The 18291-nt window shown below is 39.5% G+C and overlaps 2 protein-coding genes across 10 annotated transcripts in view; one reads left to right on the top strand and one right to left on the bottom strand.

Moving 5' to 3' along the window:
• Positions 1 to 18291, bottom strand: part of OSBPL9 (oxysterol binding protein like 9) — a 143545-nt gene that overhangs the window by 104181 nt on the left and 21073 nt on the right. For all 9 annotated transcript variants that reach the window (XM_072649431.1, XM_072649432.1, XM_072649433.1 and 6 more), the window contains exon 2: positions 10847 to 10897. In XM_072649431.1, the coding sequence (XP_072505532.1) occupies positions 10847 to 10897 (51 nt within the window). The remainder of the gene's footprint in view (positions 1 to 10846; positions 10898 to 18291) is intronic.
• On the top strand, positions 4187 to 4771 carry LOC140530136 (zinc finger protein 706). The gene has a single exon (XM_072649448.1). It carries the CDS (start codon positions 4195 to 4197, stop codon positions 4447 to 4449), a length of 255 nt encoding a protein of 84 aa, XP_072505549.1. The 5' UTR covers positions 4187 to 4194; the 3' UTR covers positions 4450 to 4771.

Raw genomic sequence — 18291 nt, 5'->3', positions numbered from 1 at the left:
TCTGATGGTTCATCAAAACACCATAAAAAAGATCTTTGGACTTAAGCTAAAAGAAAAATGGGCTCAAATTCTGTCTCTGATACTTACTGGCAAATCATTTAACCTCTTAAAATTCTAAACCTTGTTGAGTGTCAGTTTCCTAATTTGTATTTCCTGATTTTTTCCCTTTTTTTCCTTGTCTTTAAAAAAATCCCATTTGTTAGATGGAATGGCTCTTTGGAGGAGGGGGAGAGATACTGGGGGAAAATTATGATGTAAAAAATAAAAGACATCAATAAAAACTGAATATATTAAAAATACAGAGAGTAGAGCCTTCTGACCCCATCTGTGACATTAATGGGCACAACCTGCATTTCTTCATGAGGGAAATCATCTAGCCCATATTTTGTAGCTGAGGACTTGCCTGAGACTTCAGCTAGGTTACACAACTGGCCATGGTCACAATCAGTATCTAGATAACACTAAACTATATTCCGGCATAAACAAGTTACATATAGACTACAGTTTATGATTTCAAGGCCGTGGATTATGTTAAAGGCTAATTCTAGAAATTAATTAAAAGGAAAAATGCTTGCCACATGCAAGATAAAGCTCATCAGAAATAAAATCAGTTTCTCTGAGTACAAAGACCAAACTCTATCTCATTTCTGCCACCTATAGCATTTCTAGAGCAAGTACAATTATTTGAAAGATCAAACTAAAACAAAGCTTTTAAAACATCAATTCCACCTGCCTCCACTCCCATAGGTCCAAATCACCTACAGCTGAAAGAACTCTACGTTGGGGTCAAAGAACTTTGGTTTAAATTCCAACTCTCTTACGTACTATGGGTGTGACCTTCAAAAGCCATCAACCTTTCGTGTGGCTGTGGTTTGCTATTTTTAAAGTGAGAGGGCTGGACTTGATACACTCTGAGGTCCCTTCCGGCTGGGATTGATGACTTTCAATCACCGATCATAGTAGCAGCCACACACATGGGAAAAACAGGACAGAAGGAGCAGTGACTTGGAGTTAAAGGCCCAGGGAGCCTGTACCCATGTTCTGCAGCCTGCTCAGTCACCCAGACTGCTACTGCAGGAGAAACTGAGGCACTAGAGGCCTTAGAGCCCATCCAGGCTAAATCTTTCATTCTACAGAGGAGGGATCTGAGGCCCAGAGGGGTGATGGCACTTCCCAAGGTCACACAGTGCCAAGGTGGGATTCAAACCCAATTCTGAACTTGACCCCCATCTGGGCTTTAGTTTCCTCATCTGTAAGTCAGGGTCCTGGACTAGGTGACCTCTAAGCTCCCCCCCAAGTCTAAACTGACAGTCTGATGGTCCTATGGGCAAGTCATGCAAGCAGTCACAGCTGTACCTCTAAGAAGCCTTGCCCACCCTCCAACCACAGTTTCCCCATCGTCAAATCTTGAAACGATTATGTTCTAACTTGTACTACACTCATTTGTGTACCCAGGAATTCGGCCTTAACTCAGGCCCTTAACAAGCTTTTATTATTTACTCTGTGCTGGGGCTGTGAGAAGTGGCAGGGATACAAAGAAAGCTCTGCCCCTGCCCTCATGGAGCTTACATTCTATGGAGATGATCTCAGAAGGAATAAACAGGAGAGGGGAGACTGGTAAGGCCCTGGATAATGGGAGGCAAGTCCAGAAGGACGCCAAGGAAGACCAAGCTCAGCAGCAGGAAGGAGAAAGAGGATTCCGGGCACTAGGGACAGCCAGTGGAAAGGCACAGAGACAGGAGGGTAAGAAGACCAGTGTCACTTGAGTGGAGAGGAATAAAATGTAAGAAGTCTGGAACCATGGGAAAGGGCCAGGTTGTGAAGGGCTCTAACACCAAACCAAGGGGTTTTACTACTGGATCCTGAAGGTAAGAGGGAACCAACAGCCTCCTCCCAAATCACTCTGGCAGCTGAGCAGAGGATGGACTTGAGTGTATTTTCTCCAACATATAATGTCCTGCACCTAGTAGTGAAATACACAGTAGGCTTATTTAACAAGCACTGACAAAAGGGAAAGAACAAGAGGGGCCAGCCAAGTCTCTGTTAACTGAAGAATAATCTACTACATATTGCAAACCACCCCAAGATTAAAACCTTTAAAAAGGAATGTGTAAGAGAAGTTTCTGCTTAAACCAATTTTATGCATTAAATCAGAATTTTTTACTACCACAAACCAATAAACCTTAGGCCAGAATCACCCAAAAATCATCAGATGACTGGGGGAACAAGACTCCAGTACTTCTCTTCAAAACCATTTAAAAGTTTAATTCAACCATTTCAATCATTTATCAAGTTCTTTTTCTGTGAAAGGCACTACAGGCACCATGGTACAGCATGTGACTTCTCCAACTCCCCATGTACTGGATTTTAGGCTGAAACTCCAATCCCAGGAGATCCTGACCCTGACACACAGCTGCAGGGGCAGTGATCTGGGCTTGAAATGAGGAACATCTGGATTCCCATCCCATCTGACACTGCCTTGACGCTCAGCCAGTTGAGGCTAAGCTGTGGAGGGAGGCCTTCTGACACACTCATGGGAAAAATATCTTCATGTAATACCATCCTGAAGACAACAACAATGGAAATAGAAAGAAATCCCACCCCCCCTCCTCCAGTAAAAAATTTTTAAAAAAACACTAGGTGATTACACTGACCTGCCTTTTCCCACTGAGGAATTCCTTTTAGGGCCACCATTTGGGGGGCAGGCCCTTCTCTCCATCCCCATCCCCCACTGTGCTTCTGACTCTAAGGACTTTATCATCCCCTCTCCATCCCGTTATCAGCTCCCTGCTTCCCCCATTAGAATGTAAACCCCTTGAGGAAAGGGGCCAGGCTTGTTCAGTTGACTGGTTTCGCTTCTATCTTCACCCTCAGTTCTTAGCACAGGGATTAATAAAATGTTTGTTGCCCGTTAACCTGCCTTCTTCCTTTGTAGAGGGCCAGGAAAATGATAAATGACAGCCAACATTTTGTAAGGCACTTTATATTTACAACGATTATCTCATTCTACCTCATGACAATCCTGGAAGGTTGGTGTTATCATCCTGTTCATATTACAAATGAAAAAACTGAGGTGGAGTGCCTCGGCCAGGGTCACAAGAAGTGTCTGAGGCAGGCACTCCAGTCTTCCTGACTCCAGGTCCCGAGCTCTATCCACTAAACTGCTAGCTGCCCCAGGACTGTGGGTATGGAACAAGAACTGAAAATCATCAAGAACTTGTAAGTTTTTCCAAACACTTTCCCAATCTTCTCTCATCATCAGATTCAGCTGACAGAGTTAGTTTTGGTGAATGGCTTTTTTCCCTCCTTTCTTTATCCTGTGTTATAGCAAAGACAAGGCTCTCTGCGGGGAGGGAGAGATAGATTGGAAAATGAAGGCAATGAAGAAACAAAAGTACAGGCAAGAAATGAAAAGGTCCAAACCAGAAGAATGAAGAAAAGGGGACACAATCTAGAGCTGCTGCATTCAACCATGAACGGCAATTGGTGGAGGAGGAGCAAGGTGAGGCAGTCTCTTCATCAGTATTATTGAGAACACCCATTAAAACAGCGTTAACAAAATGTCTTCCTCACAAGAGCCCTACAAGACAGATACAGTTCAAGTGTGGTTATTCCTTTTTTTTACAGATGAAGATGATGAAGCTCAGAGAAACTGAGCTTCCTCAGCGAGATTCAAAACCATATCCGTTAACTCCACATCCAGCGCACTAGACACCAGATAATACGGATTCTCTAAAGTCTTTCTTACACTGACTGGAAAACTAATCACACTACAACTTCTACCCAGTAATCCCCGGTTTTCCCCTCTTTCCCTACCTCCCCAAGACGTAAGATGGCAGAACGAAGGTTGGCCATCATCCAGGCCTTTATTCCAATTGTGTCTTATGATGAGATGTACTTCTTAGACAAGAGAGCAGAGGGGCCACTTGCCCTGGCTCCTGCCATCCAGAACTGGAGTTTCTAGGGGCACACCTACAGAGCCACATGGGCCTTTCCACTATTCTATGCTGCCCTGGTGGAAAATATGCTGCTCAGATGAGAGAGATAAAAAAACTAAGAGGGTAGAAGTCGAAGCTTAAGCGGCTGAAGAATGAAGCCAATGGCAGAAGGCCAGGACAGTGAAGCTTGGGTAAGGTCTTATTTAGACATTCCCAACAAAAAAAGGAGGGGAGCTCGCCCTGCGCGGCACCTCAGATGCCCGACTGTCCCAGCCCCAATATGGCTCATGGACAGCAGAAGATTCAGTCTCAGCAGAAAAATGCCAAAAAACAAGCTGGACAGAAAAAGAAACAAGGAAATGATCAGAAGGCTGCTGCTAAGACTGCCTTGATATATACCTACACTGTCTGTAGGACTCAAATGCTGGACCCCAAGACCTTCAAACAGCACTTTGAGAGCAAACATCCTAAGACTCCACTTCCTCCAGAATTGGCTGATGTTCAGGCATAAAGTTGTTTACAGGTGAATTCATGGCACCTATTGACTCTTCTACTACCTCAGACCTTAGGTAACAAACCTGCAGCTGCTTTTCTAACAAACTGTTGATCAGCAAAAATAAGGGGGCTACAGAAACACTCATTTTTATGCTGTTCCCTTTTGGGCTTCATGCAAAGACAATTCTGTATAAATGTACAGTTGGGCCCTGATTTGGAAATCCTGAAAATCAGTCGATCCTTGTTATAAAAATTTTTTTGCAATTGTAATTATATTGATGTTCATGTTGTGTAAAATAACTCATTTAATAAAGTAGCACTTTGATTTTACAACATCACAGGATAAATGCTTGTAGAAGTTCTGTTCCACCTTTACACATCTGCCTTAAAGTCTAAAGAAGACATCAGTTAGAATAGCGAATGCTTCGCCTCTACCCCCTTTCCCTTCAAGTTTGTTGGTTATTCCTACTGAAGCAGACTCATTCGATATTACATGTATTCCTATCATATTATTTTAGGTAGACAGCTAACGAAACAAAAGAAGCATTGATTAACTGCTGTCATTATACACTTGATAAATATTTTAATTTGTAGGTTCATTTAGAAAAACTCCTTAAGAATTGTGTCCCATTCCCCCTTTTTCAGTTGTGCCTGTACTGGGTATGCCAATACTGAAAACAACTTGAAACAGGTTCTGAGAAAGCACCTGCGAATTTGACAAAATAATCCTTTTCTTGCTAGCTCTGAATTGGATGTAAATTCAATTATTGGTTAAAGAACAGCTTACAGGTATTTGGTAAATGATCAAAGGAACTGAGTTTTCCTCATGAAAAATAAAGTTCTAAAGTACGTATCTGTCATAATGAAAGAGGTGAAAAATTATTTAACCATTTTATGTAAGATTAAGCATGGAAAATTTATAACTATAAACTGATCTGTCTTCAGTCTGTAAATGTAGATCTCAGAATTATTCTAGATGTTTTTAAATTAAAGGTTGCACTTCTGAAAGTATTATTTTAAATATGTGCCAAAATAATTGGAAAATGAATTAGTTTAAATGGGCCAGTTTTGTGGCCTGTAAATGTCTTTAACAGGAAGAATGGAATGGCATACTTAAACTAAGTACCTACATGGTGTCATTGCCTTTAAGAGTATATTTTGACTTTATTTTTAAACTCTAAAAGGCCATATACATTGGATTTGGGTTAAAAGCCTAAGAATAGTTTTACACCCACAGGCTTGTTATGTAGGTATGTTAAAGTATTTGTGGAGAAGAGAATTCAAATGAAGTTAAATCCTGCCACGTGAAGAGAGGCTATGTTTAAAAATTGATTCTTAATGATTTAGATCAGAACTGCAAGATTAAATTTGTTAACAGCATCCATTTTAACTGATTTGATTTTTTAAAAATGTAACAGGAAGAACAGTACTCAGATGTAAACTTAGGGAACACACTAGTAGCCAGATCTTATGGACACCAGATTCTATCCTTTAACTGCCACTGCAGATCTTTCCTATAGTTTTGCATTATCTACTACATTGTATGTATTATTACTGTTTAAAATGAGGTTTTAAGAGAAAGATGTGATGATCTGATGAAGATAATTCATAAGAAAACTCTACTGTTCACCTGACCAAAAGAAAATCTGTTAGTACCCTTTTCCATTCCCTAAATGTTATATAACTTGATTATATTACATCTTAATATTGATTTACCAGAATGCAAGAATTCTGCCTTTATTCATGTGCTGGGTGTTAATTCTGGCTAATTTCAGTTAAAAGGAAGTATTCTGAGCATATATATGTTTTTTCAATGTTTAATGAAGTGTTTTTTCATTTAAAAATCTTCATCTTTGATTTTCAGTTTTTCTTTCGGTTGCCTTACTAACTGTATAATTTTTTTAATAAAAGGTTTTTATGTTTGTATTCAATTCATTATGAGAAGCTAAAGAACCACATTTAAAGCTGTATCACAGTGATAGGAAAAATAGCTGCATTTATCTTGCATAAAACCTTTAATTCTCAGACTGATATGTGAATTGTTCAATCAGCTACTCTTTTTTGGTTGGTGTGAGTTAAATCTTCAGCAGGGGAAAATCTTAAAATTTCAGAGCCCTAACTAAGTATAACACATCTAATTGTTATGATGTCTTCAAAAGGTTTAATAAAATATACTGAGGGAGGATTTTTTTTTCATTTATAAGTAGACATCAGTTGCTGAAAGGAGTGGGGTTAATAGTAAATTTGTTTCCACTCTTTCATATGACTATACTCCCTGTTAACTGACACACTGGAGACTCAGTTGTGTGCTGTAATGTCTTATAAAGAAAATATTAAAGAAAATTTTTTTAAAAAATTAAATAAATATAAAAAAGGAGGGGAGTTCCAGACTGAGTGGTAGCTGTGACCATCTACCACTTTTGCTACCACAGCTCTCTCCAAGCTTAGTAAGAGTCTCTTCTGATGAGATGTGATGGTCTTCTCCCTCAGCCTCTGGAGTATCAGACCGTGCAGACACCTGTCTCCTCCCTGGCTTGTTATGCTCTCTCCCAGAAGAAAGAGAGTATAAACACTGTTATTAGTCCCATTTTCTAGGAAAGGAAACTGAAGTTTTTAGGAATCAGAAGGAACCTTTGAGATGCTGAAGTAGAAAATTTTAACAGCTAGTCATCCACTGTGTGCTGAAACCCATCTGTTAATGAGAGACCCCTCACCGATATTAAGACACAGCATTTCATTTGGGGAGAGCATAAGTTGTTAAAAGTTTTTCCTTACACTGAGCCAAAATCTAGCCCCTGTAACTTCCAACCAAACCACTGGTCCTAATTCTCTCTGGTACCCAAAAGAAAAAATCAAATCCCTCTACTTGAAAATAGTCTTTCAAATATTTCAGCTAGCTACCACCACATCCATCCCTCCAACGGCAAGGTTTCAAGAGCCCTCACCATTTTGGCCTGACTCCTCTAGACAGGCCCCATATGAATCCCTCTCTTGGATTCTGGACCCTAGAAGCAGATGGGATCTGAACAGGGCAAACAACTGTACAAATATTGCTTCTTGTGCTCTGTACACTATACTTTTTTTGTTTTATTTTATTTTGTACGCTACCCTTTTAAAAATGATCTTCACAGAATGGAAGCTCTTAGAGGGCAGAGACCCTCCTCATGATGTCTCTATATCCTTAGCATCAAGCACAGTCAGTCCCTAACGCTTAATGAACAGGGTTCACTTTTTTGTAAGCCACAATCATTTAGAGTCCAAGCGTATGTGCTACTAAATTTCCAAGGTCATTTTCACATCAACCACTATCCTATAACATCTTTTCCATTCTGCACTTGATTAACTTAAGTGCATGACCTGCTCCTATTAAAATTTCAACTTATTAGTTCCTGACCTGTTAACATCTTGTTCAATGTCAATTCTACCATCTGATCCATTAGCGCGCTCTCCTCGTTCTGTCATTCATCAATTTAAAAAGCATGTCACTGATCTCCAACAAGTCCAAAAGAGAGCTCATCCCCCTAGAAACCTCTCAGTCTTCCCTACCTGCCATTTTCTATTGAGGGAACTACCATCCTCCCCATCAGCCAGGTCTGCAAACTCAAGTCACATCCTCATTTTTCTCTTTGCCTCAAACCCGATCAATGGTCAAGTAGTCCACACCATCTTTCCCATCTCTCCCTCCTCTTCAATCCAGCCCTCATCATGGCTCTACTGCAATCCTCTGGCCCATGCCATCACCTCAGTGCTCCTGCTTCCAGTCTCTCCCCTCTCCAATTGATTCCCCAGAGAACTACCAGAATAAACATCCCGAAGCTCAGGCCACACTCCTTTATGCCCATGAGATCCAATGCAAACTCCGTGGACACTGAAAGCACAGACTCATTTCTCACTTTTCTCCTATGCATCCTATGCTCTAGCCAAGCAGGCCTGTCTGCTCTTCTCTGAACTGGGCACACTATCTCCTGCCTCCAAGTCTTTGCAAAGGCTGTCATCTATGCTTGAAATACATTCCTTCCTACCCTGCACTTCTTGAGAGAGATGAAATACTCTAAGACTCAATATAGAGGATGTGCCCAGCACAACACAACAGTGTCAATGTCCTAGCAATGCCCAAGAATGCCCTAGAAGCATCCTAGGCAGGCTCCCAGCTGTAGGATGCCATGCACTCCGTCACTTCCTTCCAGGCACCAGCTGTTGCTTCTGCTTTGGTTTCCTCAGCATCTTAGTTCAGTCACTTGCACATGCCAGGCCCTTAACAAACGCTCTCACTGCCTGACCCTTCTCCAACTCCTGACATAGTGTGGACACCCATACCGTGTGGCTCATCCTGGCTAGGCCACTGCTTGATCTCTCCTGCTCCTGGAACTGTCTGTCACCTTTTCCAGTCATCATCTGACAGTCCCTTTGACACCACTTCTCAAATGATGTGCTGCCCATGCCTGCCAAGGGGTATCCTTGACTAACAAGGGCTCGAAGAACAGACAAATCCCTAAATCGGAGGATTGGAAGGGATTCCAGACCCACTCTGCACCCAATGAAGGAACCCTCCTCTCAGCCTCCTCAACTGGTCAGCTAGTCTCTGCTTGAATATTTCCAGGGAGAGAGAACTACACTGCAAAGAAAATGGTCGGTTCCACTATTTTAAAGTTCTATTGATTATTAAGGATCTACTCATTATTTCTGTAAACATTCTCTTAAAAAAAAGGGTCAGAAATGTTTTAAGGGTCATTTGGATTTTTCCCCATCACTGGACTCTGCCCCCTCCCATGGAACAATAGAAAAAACAAAGAAAATAAACTGATGTAAATACTTTTGATAACTTGTGCCTCCTTCCAGGAGGGAAATATGTTTTACCCCACTCCTGTGGCACCAACATAGGCCATTTCACTCATCTCAACTGCTATCTTTTTAGTACTGTCTACATGGCTCTGCTGAGATCACTAGTAATTCATTCATACAAGTCTGTCCAAGTTTCTCTGAATTCCTGTTATCTCTCATTTCTTTGGTACAATCATCTGCCATCATGTTGACAGGCCTCTGTTGGTTCAGCCATTCCCCAACCATGAAACAGCCATTCTGTTTGTTTGCAGTCCACTGTTCCCACAGGAAGTACTGCTGTGAACATTTTGGTAGTTATAGGGCCTCTCCATCCAGCTTGGGAGCATCATAGAAGGTGCTCTCCTGGGACTAAGGATATGCATACTTTAGTAACTTTGCCAGCTAATTTTCAATTCTTTTCCAGAACTAGTGGGGCCCAATTTGAAACTCCACTTGCAATCTGTACATGAGTCTGTCTTCCTATAACCTATCTTTTATCATCTTTGTTCATCTGCTAGATAATGAGCATAAAACTAAAGCTAGAAAAGTAAAACCTTAAAAATCATCTAGTCCCATCCCTTCACATTGCTGAGAAAACTGAGGCCCACGAGGGTAAATGTCAAAGCTGGGATGAAAACTCAGACAGACCAACTGAATCAAGCACTGTGACATACTGCCAAGCCTGGCCATGTCAGGCATCCTCATTAAGATACCTTCTATCTTGTCAATGTCCCTTATCAAGAAGAGAACTAGACAGCTCCCCTTTAAACACACTTCATCACTTACAAGGTGCTTCCTTCCCAACCCTGTAAGTAGGGTGAGACAAGCATCATGATCCTCATTTCTAACCTGAGGAAACAAAGATCAAAGAGGAAAGTGACTTAGCTAGGGTCATGTAGCTGAGAAGTGGCTGAGCCTGACTCAAACCCAATCTTTAACTCTCAGTTTAGCCCACTGCCTGGCACACAGGAGGTGCTCAATAGATGTTTACTGACTGCCGGATTCATCATCAAGTTTGGGGAAGTTTATCCTCATCAGGGTTATTAGGTATGCATTTTAACAAACATTAAACACCTTTCATGTACAAAAAGAAGCTATTAAGATCAACGAATGAAAGAAATAACCAGGATAACAACAGTCTTTCAAAATCCTGGGCATGAGTCACATTACTCCATCACCAAAGATTATTGTTGTTGTTGTAAATCTCTTTTTAAGGTATCTGAAAACACCTTTTTTCCCTCCCTCTGGTGGGCTCAATCTGAAATCTCCTCTGTCCCACTTTACTCATCCAATCTAGTATCTCTGCGTGAAATGTGAGGGGACACTAAGCCTAAAAGGGGATGGACGAGAGAAACAAAGTGAAGGCTAGGAGAGAAAGTATGGTGGACTCAGATGACAGATGTTAAAGGAAGAATGAAAAACATTTCCACCCAATCTGGAGGGTCTATCTGCAATGAAGGGGCCACTGAGGGGGAGGACTGAGGAGGCACAGAGGACATGACAAGATGCTTTGAAATCAGAGCATCCAAATCATTCACATTTTAGCTTTCTCTGAAACTTGGCTTTCCCAAAAAGGAAAGAAAGCTACTTACCCGGAGTCTAACACAGCCTCTTCGGGAACCTCTCATCATTTTGTCTTTGGACTGAAAGAAAAATGACAACATATCATAAATAATATTACAAAGAAAATTTAGCTCATTTTAAAAATTATAAGTCAGATTTTTTTTTACTATAATCTATTTCAGAAGTGTCTTGGGATGAAAAGACAATATTTTAGATTTATCCCCCAAAATTTGCAAAGACCAAAGAAATTAAAAACAAGAGTTTGAAACTACTCCTGTATTACTGTTCATAATAACAGGTTGCTTTTTCTAACTCTTTAAGACTTTCACAAGGTACTTTCCTCATGACAACCCTGTGAGATCTTCATTTTACAAAGGAGGACACTAATATAAGGCTCAGAGACTTGAAAAGATGTGCCTAGGGATCATAGTTATAGGCAGTGACAGTGCAGGGGCTCAGACCTCAAATCTCTGACAATTTCATGACATGCATAATGACATTACAGTAGAACTTCAATTAAATGAAGACCCAATGAACGAGGGTCTCAATGAGGGGGATTTCTCCACACACTACCAGAGAAAGGAGTGAATTATAAGATAGAAATAAAAACGAAAAACTTTTCAGGATATACACCTAGCATCTGTAGAATTTTATTTCATTCTTTTAACACATCTGTTGAGTATTACTATGAAGGACAAGACCTGAATTCAAGTCCCACCAATGACATACACTCACTGTACAAACTGAGGCAAATCTCTCCCAGGCAACTCTCTCAGACTATAAAGAAAAATACTACAGTCCCTGCCTTCAAGAAGCTTATACTCCTGTACAGGTCTTCTTTCTCCTAAATAGAATACAAAAGTAAGGTATGAAGATCCAAAAGAAAGAAAGAATAGTTTGTGAGTGAAAGGGAATGCTCATCAGAGAAGCAAGACTATGAGGGATGGGAAGGATTTTCACTGGGCAGACATCTGAAGAGAGGGCATTACTCAAGTGAGTCAAGACACTAAGGTAGGAAAGTAAGAGAACAACTTGGGGACTGCTAAGTGGCCTGTTTTGGGGGAGCACAGAGCAATGGAGGGCAGGTCTCATAATGGATGGCCAGCTGGGAAGGGGAGATGGTAGCAGACTTCGAAGACTGGTGATGCCCAGGTCAGGGCATCTGACTGAGTATGCTGAGTGTGGTGATTTCTGCTAAAGGTGGAGTTCTGCTTACTTGGTTCTACATCAATTGATTTGGTCTTTCCCACTCTTCTTGATCATCCTCATAGGTCATGTTTCTCATTATGGAGGATACCAGGTCCTCAGGCTCAAAATCCCACGGTCTCTCCCTGACAGTAAGTATGTTCCTCTCAACCTTTGGTCCTGTAGACTCCATGAAGCTGAGTCAGTCAGTGCAAGGACAGACCAACAGCCCAACAGCAGAAGGCTGCTCTCACTCCCACTCCCTTTTCTTCCTCAGGCAGACAGAGACAAAGGCAGAAGAGGAGAAAGTCTTCAGGGAGCTTCAGGAGAAGGCGTAAAGCCTGGACATTTACAAACACTGGGTTTCAACAACAAAATCTGTGAAAGAAACTATATAGGAAAAGCTGTCTATAACAACAGTAATAACTAACACTTAACAAGTGTTTGAAGGTCTGCAAAGCACTCAACAATTGTGTCATTTGATCCATACTTGACAGATGAGGAAACTGTATCTGAGAAGAGTTAGTAACTGACTTGCCCAGCTAGGTGGTGAATGAGGCAGGATTCGCACTCAGGGAGTGTATACCTACCAGCCTTTAATCAGAGAATCTGGCATTGAAAGAGGCTTCAGGATTGGCTCTTCCCGGAAGTAGTTACTCATCCCCCATGGATGGTTCCAAGGGTTGGAAGTTCTGTCTCATAGCAAGCCTGTGTCCATCTCCTTGCACCTTTTACCCTTTCCTCGAGTTCTGCCCTCTGGGGCCAGGTAGATCAGTAAAGCTCTCCCCCACCCCCACCCCAGTCCTTCAAATAGGTGAGCAAAGTCCTTGAGAAAAGCTCAAAGACAGACTGTTCTCATCTTCACATCTCTGGCACTTTGCCTGACACCTGGCAGGGGCATAATAAAAGCTTGCTAAGTTGAACTAAATATGCCTGAGTTCTTTTCTCTAGGCTCCTCCAAACAATCCTCACATGGCGCAATCTGAAGGCCTTTACTATCTCGTAAATAGAGGCAATCTTCCAGGTTGTCAATGATCTTCCATTATCCTGTGCAGCCCAGAACTGAACACAATACTGTAGATGTGGTCCATCCAGGGCACAGGACAATAGGATGGTCACTTCACAAGCTATAACACTGTGCCTCTCTTATTACAGCCCTGGGTTGCATTTGCTTTCTTGGTTGTCATATGTTCTTACATTGACTATGGGCTCACTGAGACCCTCAGATCTTTTTTGCAAAAAAGCTAGGCAGCCATGCTCATCTGTTTTCTCTTATACTTTGTCACCATCAAGTTTCTTTCAAAAGATGTAGTATAATCAAACAGAAAAAGCGTGTGACTGAAGACTGGACACCTAGCTCGAGGTGGGTGATAACAGAGGCTAGTTATTTAACCTCTCTAGTTTCAAGTTCAGTTTGGGACATGATGAGTGTAAGATAACTTCAAGACATCCAGTTGAAGATGTTCAACAGGCAATTGGAGATGCAAGACTGGAGGTCAGCAGAGAGGTTAAGGTTGGGAAAGCAGATCTGAGAATCATCAGCATAAACCTGACAACTGTGTCCATGTGAGCTAATGAGATCACCACCTGAAGTAGTAAAAAGGAAGTAGAGAAGAAGGTTCAGGATAAGGGCCTGTAGGACAGCTTCCTGAGGAGGCTATGAGGAAAGAGCTTTGTAAACCTGAATGTGCTTTGCAGAAAGAAACCATCATTCACGAGAAAATTTTAAAATAAATTTTATTGATACTTTTCCAGATTGCCTAAATTGCTCCCTGAAATCTCTTCCCTAACCCCCTCCCCAAGGCAATCCCATATAACGAAAAGAAAAGAAAAAGATGAGCAGAAAAAGCCATAAAACTAATTAACACCGAAAAAGGCTGACAATACATGCAATGTTCCACATCTATGGACCTCTCTTTCCATATCTTGCAAAGGAGTGGGGAAGTACCTTCTTTGTGAGAAATTTAAAATGAAAACTGCATAGTTCTGTGTCACTGCAACATAAATCCACAACAGTATTATTCAGAAATAATAGCGATTAGCTATTAGCTATAATAGTGATAAGAGAAGGGAAAAGTTGCTATCCCATCCCCACCTACTGAATCAATCTAATTTCCCCAGTTTCCTGCTTTCTTTCTAATCTTGGCTGCATTGGTTTTGTTCATGCAAAACCTGTTTAACTTCATGTAAACAAAATTTATCCCTTTTACTTCCTGTGATCCTCTCTATTGTTTGTCCATAAACTCTTCCTTTGTAATCCATGATCTGCCAGGTAAAATTTTCCATGCTCCTCTAATTTGCTTATGATATCATCCATCATATCTAAATCACGTATCCATTTTGACCTTCTCTTGGTATATGGTATGAGATGCTATTTTATTCCTAGTTTATGCCACACTGTTTTCCAGTTTTCCCAGCAGTTTTTGTTCTATAGTGAGTTCTTGACCTAAAAGCTAGATCTTTGGGCTTATCAAACACAAAATTATCATGGTGGTTTACTACTATATATTGCATATCTAATCCATGGCTGGGGAAACTGTGGCCTCAAAACCACATGTGGCCCTCTAGGTCCTCAAGTGTGGCCCTCCAACTGAATCCAAACTTCACAGAACAAATCCCCTTGGATTGTTCTGTGAAGTTTGGATTCAAAGGCTTCTAATCAATCTCCATTGCAGATAATGCTCACTCTTGGTTTTAGACAGATAATGCTTACCATTTTAAGAAAAGTTCCACTTAATTCCTATATTTTCCAGTATCTTTAACAGGACTGGGTGATGTATTTCATCAAAAGCTTTTTCTGCAACTACTGAGATAATGCTATGATTTTGTTCTTGTTGTTGATATAGTCAATTATGCAAGTAGTTTTCCTAATAATGAACCAACCCGGAATTCCTGGTATAAATTTCACCTGGTCATGGTTATGTATATTGCTATAATCTCCCTGTCAACATATTATTTAAAATTTTTGCATCAATATTAGGAAAATTGGTCTATAGCTTTTTTTCCTTTATTTTTATTCTCCCTGGTTTAATTATAAAAGCCATATTTGTGTCATATAAGGAATTTGGTAGGATTCCTTTGCCTTTTTTTCCAAATAATTTATATAGTATTGGAATTAATTGCTTCTTAAGTGTTTGGCAGAATTTACTTCTGAATTCATCTGATCCATTTATGGCTTGTTCAATTTCTTTTTCTCAGATAGGGTTATTAAAGTATTCTTCCTCTACTGCGAATCTGGGTAATTTACATTTTTGTAAATATTCATCCATCTCACTTAGACTGTCAGATTTGTTGACATATAACTGGGCAAAATAGTTCCTAATAGCTGCTTTGATTTCATCTTCATTGGTGGTGCACTGACACTTCTCATTTTTGATATGCGGAACTTGATTTTCTTCTTTCTTTTTTTTTTAATCAAATATTTTATTTTCCCCAAAATAAAACCAGCTCCTAGTTTTTCTACTTTCAATTTTATTAATCTCTCCTTTGACTTTCAGGATTTCTATTCTGATTCTAATTTCTAATCCTCTAATTCAGGATTTTGAATGTTTCTAGTTTTTTCTTTTTAGTTGTATGTTCAATTCATTGATCTCCTCTTTCTCTCTTTTATTGGTGTATGTGTTTAGAGATATAAATTTTCCCCCGAGATGTATCCCACAAATTTTGGTATGTTGTCTCATAGCTGTCATTCTCTTTAATGAAATTATTAACTATCTCTAAGATTTATTATGTGACCTACTCATTCTTTAGGATTGGATTATTTAGTAGATTAATTTTTAATCTACATTTCCAAGGCCATTTATTGGCTTTTACATTTATTTTTAAAATTTAATATTTTATTTTTCCCTAATTACATGCAAAAACAACTTTTAACATTTGTTTTTTAGAATTTTTGAGTTCCAAATTCTCTCCCTTCCTTCCTCCATTCCCCTCTCACTGAGAAGACAAGCAATTTAATATCAATCATCCTTGAGCTGTCATGCAAAACATATTTATATTAATCATGTTGTGAAGGAAAACACAAATAAAACTGAAGAAAAATAAAGTAAAGAAGAAGTCAGCTTCAAACTGCATTTTGACTCCATCGGTTTTTTCTCTGGAAAGGGAGAGAATTTTTCATCATAAGCCTTCAGCACTGTCTTGGATCACTGTATTGATGAGAACAGCTAAGTCACTCACAGTTGATCATCATACAATATCGTTCTTCTGGTTCTGCTTATTTCACTTTGCAGCAATTCATTTAAGTCTTTCCGGGTTTTTCTGAGAGAGCATCCTGCTCATTATTTCTTTTAGCACAATGTATTTCATCATAATCATATACCAACAACTTGCTTAGTCTTTCTCCACTTGTAATTCTTCACCATGACTAAAAGAACTGCTATAAATATTTCTGAACATAAAAGTCCTTTTCCTTTTTCCTTTTTAGCTCTTTGGGATATAAACCTAGAAGTGATATTGCTTGGTCAAAGGGTTTTATAGCTCTTCAGGCATAATTCCAAACTACCTTCCAAAACAGTTGGAATCAGTACACAACCTCACCAACAATGTGTTAGTGTCTTAATTGTTCCACTTCACCTCCAACATTTGTCATTTTCATTTTCTGTCATATTTGCTAATCTGTGGAGTGGTACCTCAGAGTTGTTTTAATTTGCAATTCTCTATAATCAATAGTGATTCAGAACATTTTTTTCATATAACTATAGATAGCTTTGGATTCCTTTGCATGAAAACCACCTGCTCATATCCTTTGATCATTTATCAGTTGAGGAATGGCCCTTATTTCTAAAAATTTGTTCTCTCCATATATATATGAGAAATGAAGTCTTTATCAGAGAAACTTGCAGTAAGAAATTTTTCACAATTATGATTACTACATATTTTCCTCCATCCTATTTTTCCCTTTTATCTTATTCTCTCTCCTTTCACTCTGTCCACTCTCAAAGATGTTTTGCCTCTTTTATCTCTTCAAATCTATCAGCCCCTGCTCCTTCTCTTATTACCTTCCCCTCTCTACTTTCCTGTATGATAAGAGATTTCTATATCCAACTGAGTGTACGTTATTCCTTCTCTGAGCCAGTTGCAATGAGAGTAAAGTCTGAGTGCCCCCCCACTCTTGAATTGTCCCCTCCACTGTAAAAGTTCTTTCACACCTCTTTTATGTCAGATAATGTAGCCCATTCTACCTCTCAATTTCCCATTCTCCCAGTGCATTCCCCTTTTTCACCCCTTAATTTTATTTTTTCAGATAATCATCCTATGATACTGAACTCCCACTCATGCCCTCTGTCTGTGTATATTCCTTCTAACTTCCCTAATAATGAGAAGGGTTTTAGGAGCTACAAGTATCATTTTTCCATGTAGGAATGTAAAGAGTTTAACTGAATCCTTTATGATTCCTCTTTCCTATTTACCTTTTTATGCTTTAGTCATATTTGAAAGTCAAATTTTCTATTTGGCTCTGGTCTTTTCATCATGAATATTTGAAAGTCCTCTATTTCAATGAACATCTACTTTTTCCTCCTGAAGGATTATAATCAGTTTTACTGGACAAGTGATTCTTGGTTGTAATCCCTGATCTTTTGCCTTCCAGAATATCATATTCTAAGCCCTCCAATCATTTAATGTAGAAACTGCTAAAATTTGTGTTATTCTGACTGGCTCCATGACATTAGAGTTGTTTCTCTTTGGCCTCTTGCAAGCCTTAATCTGGAAGCTCTGGAATTTAAGTATGACATTCCCGAGAGTTTTCATTTGGGAAATCTCTTTTGAGAGGCGATTGGTAGATACTTTGGATTTCTATTTTACTCCTCTGGTTTTCGGAAATCAGGGTGGTTTTTCTTGATAATTTCTCGAGATATGATCGTTAGTCTCTTTTTTTTTAATCACAGCTTTCAGGTGTAGTCCAATAAACCTTTTTTATTTTTTTCTCAATTATGTATAAAAACATTTTTAACTTTCTTTAAAATTTTAAGTACCATATTCCCTCCTTCCTCTCCTCCTTGAGAAGGCATGTAATTTAATATAGTAATCCATTAATTCTTTTTCATAATGCTATTTTTTTCCAATTACACGTAAAGACAAATCTTAACCTTCATTGTAAAAAAATATTTGAGTACCAAATCTTCTCCCTCCCTCACTTCTCCCCTCCTCTAAGACAGTAAGAATTTGATATAGATTATACATGTGCAATCAGATAAAATATTTCTATAATAGTCATGTTTTAAAAGAAGAAACAAACCTACAGAAAAAAAACACAAAAAGTAAAGAAAGAATAGTATGCTTAGGTCTG

This window comes from Notamacropus eugenii, chromosome 2, assembly GCF_028372415.1.
Source record: "Notamacropus eugenii isolate mMacEug1 chromosome 2, mMacEug1.pri_v2, whole genome shotgun sequence".
Lineage (NCBI taxonomy): Eukaryota > Metazoa > Chordata > Mammalia > Diprotodontia > Macropodidae > Notamacropus > Notamacropus eugenii.
The sequence above is the reverse complement of the archived record's forward strand: the minus strand, read 5'-3'. Positions and strand labels throughout refer to the sequence as shown.

Coding starts and splice junctions, on each gene's coding strand:
- LOC140530136 (XM_072649448.1), top strand. CDS start 4,195: ATGCCCGACTGTCCCAGCCCCAATATGGCTCATGGACAGCAGAAGATT.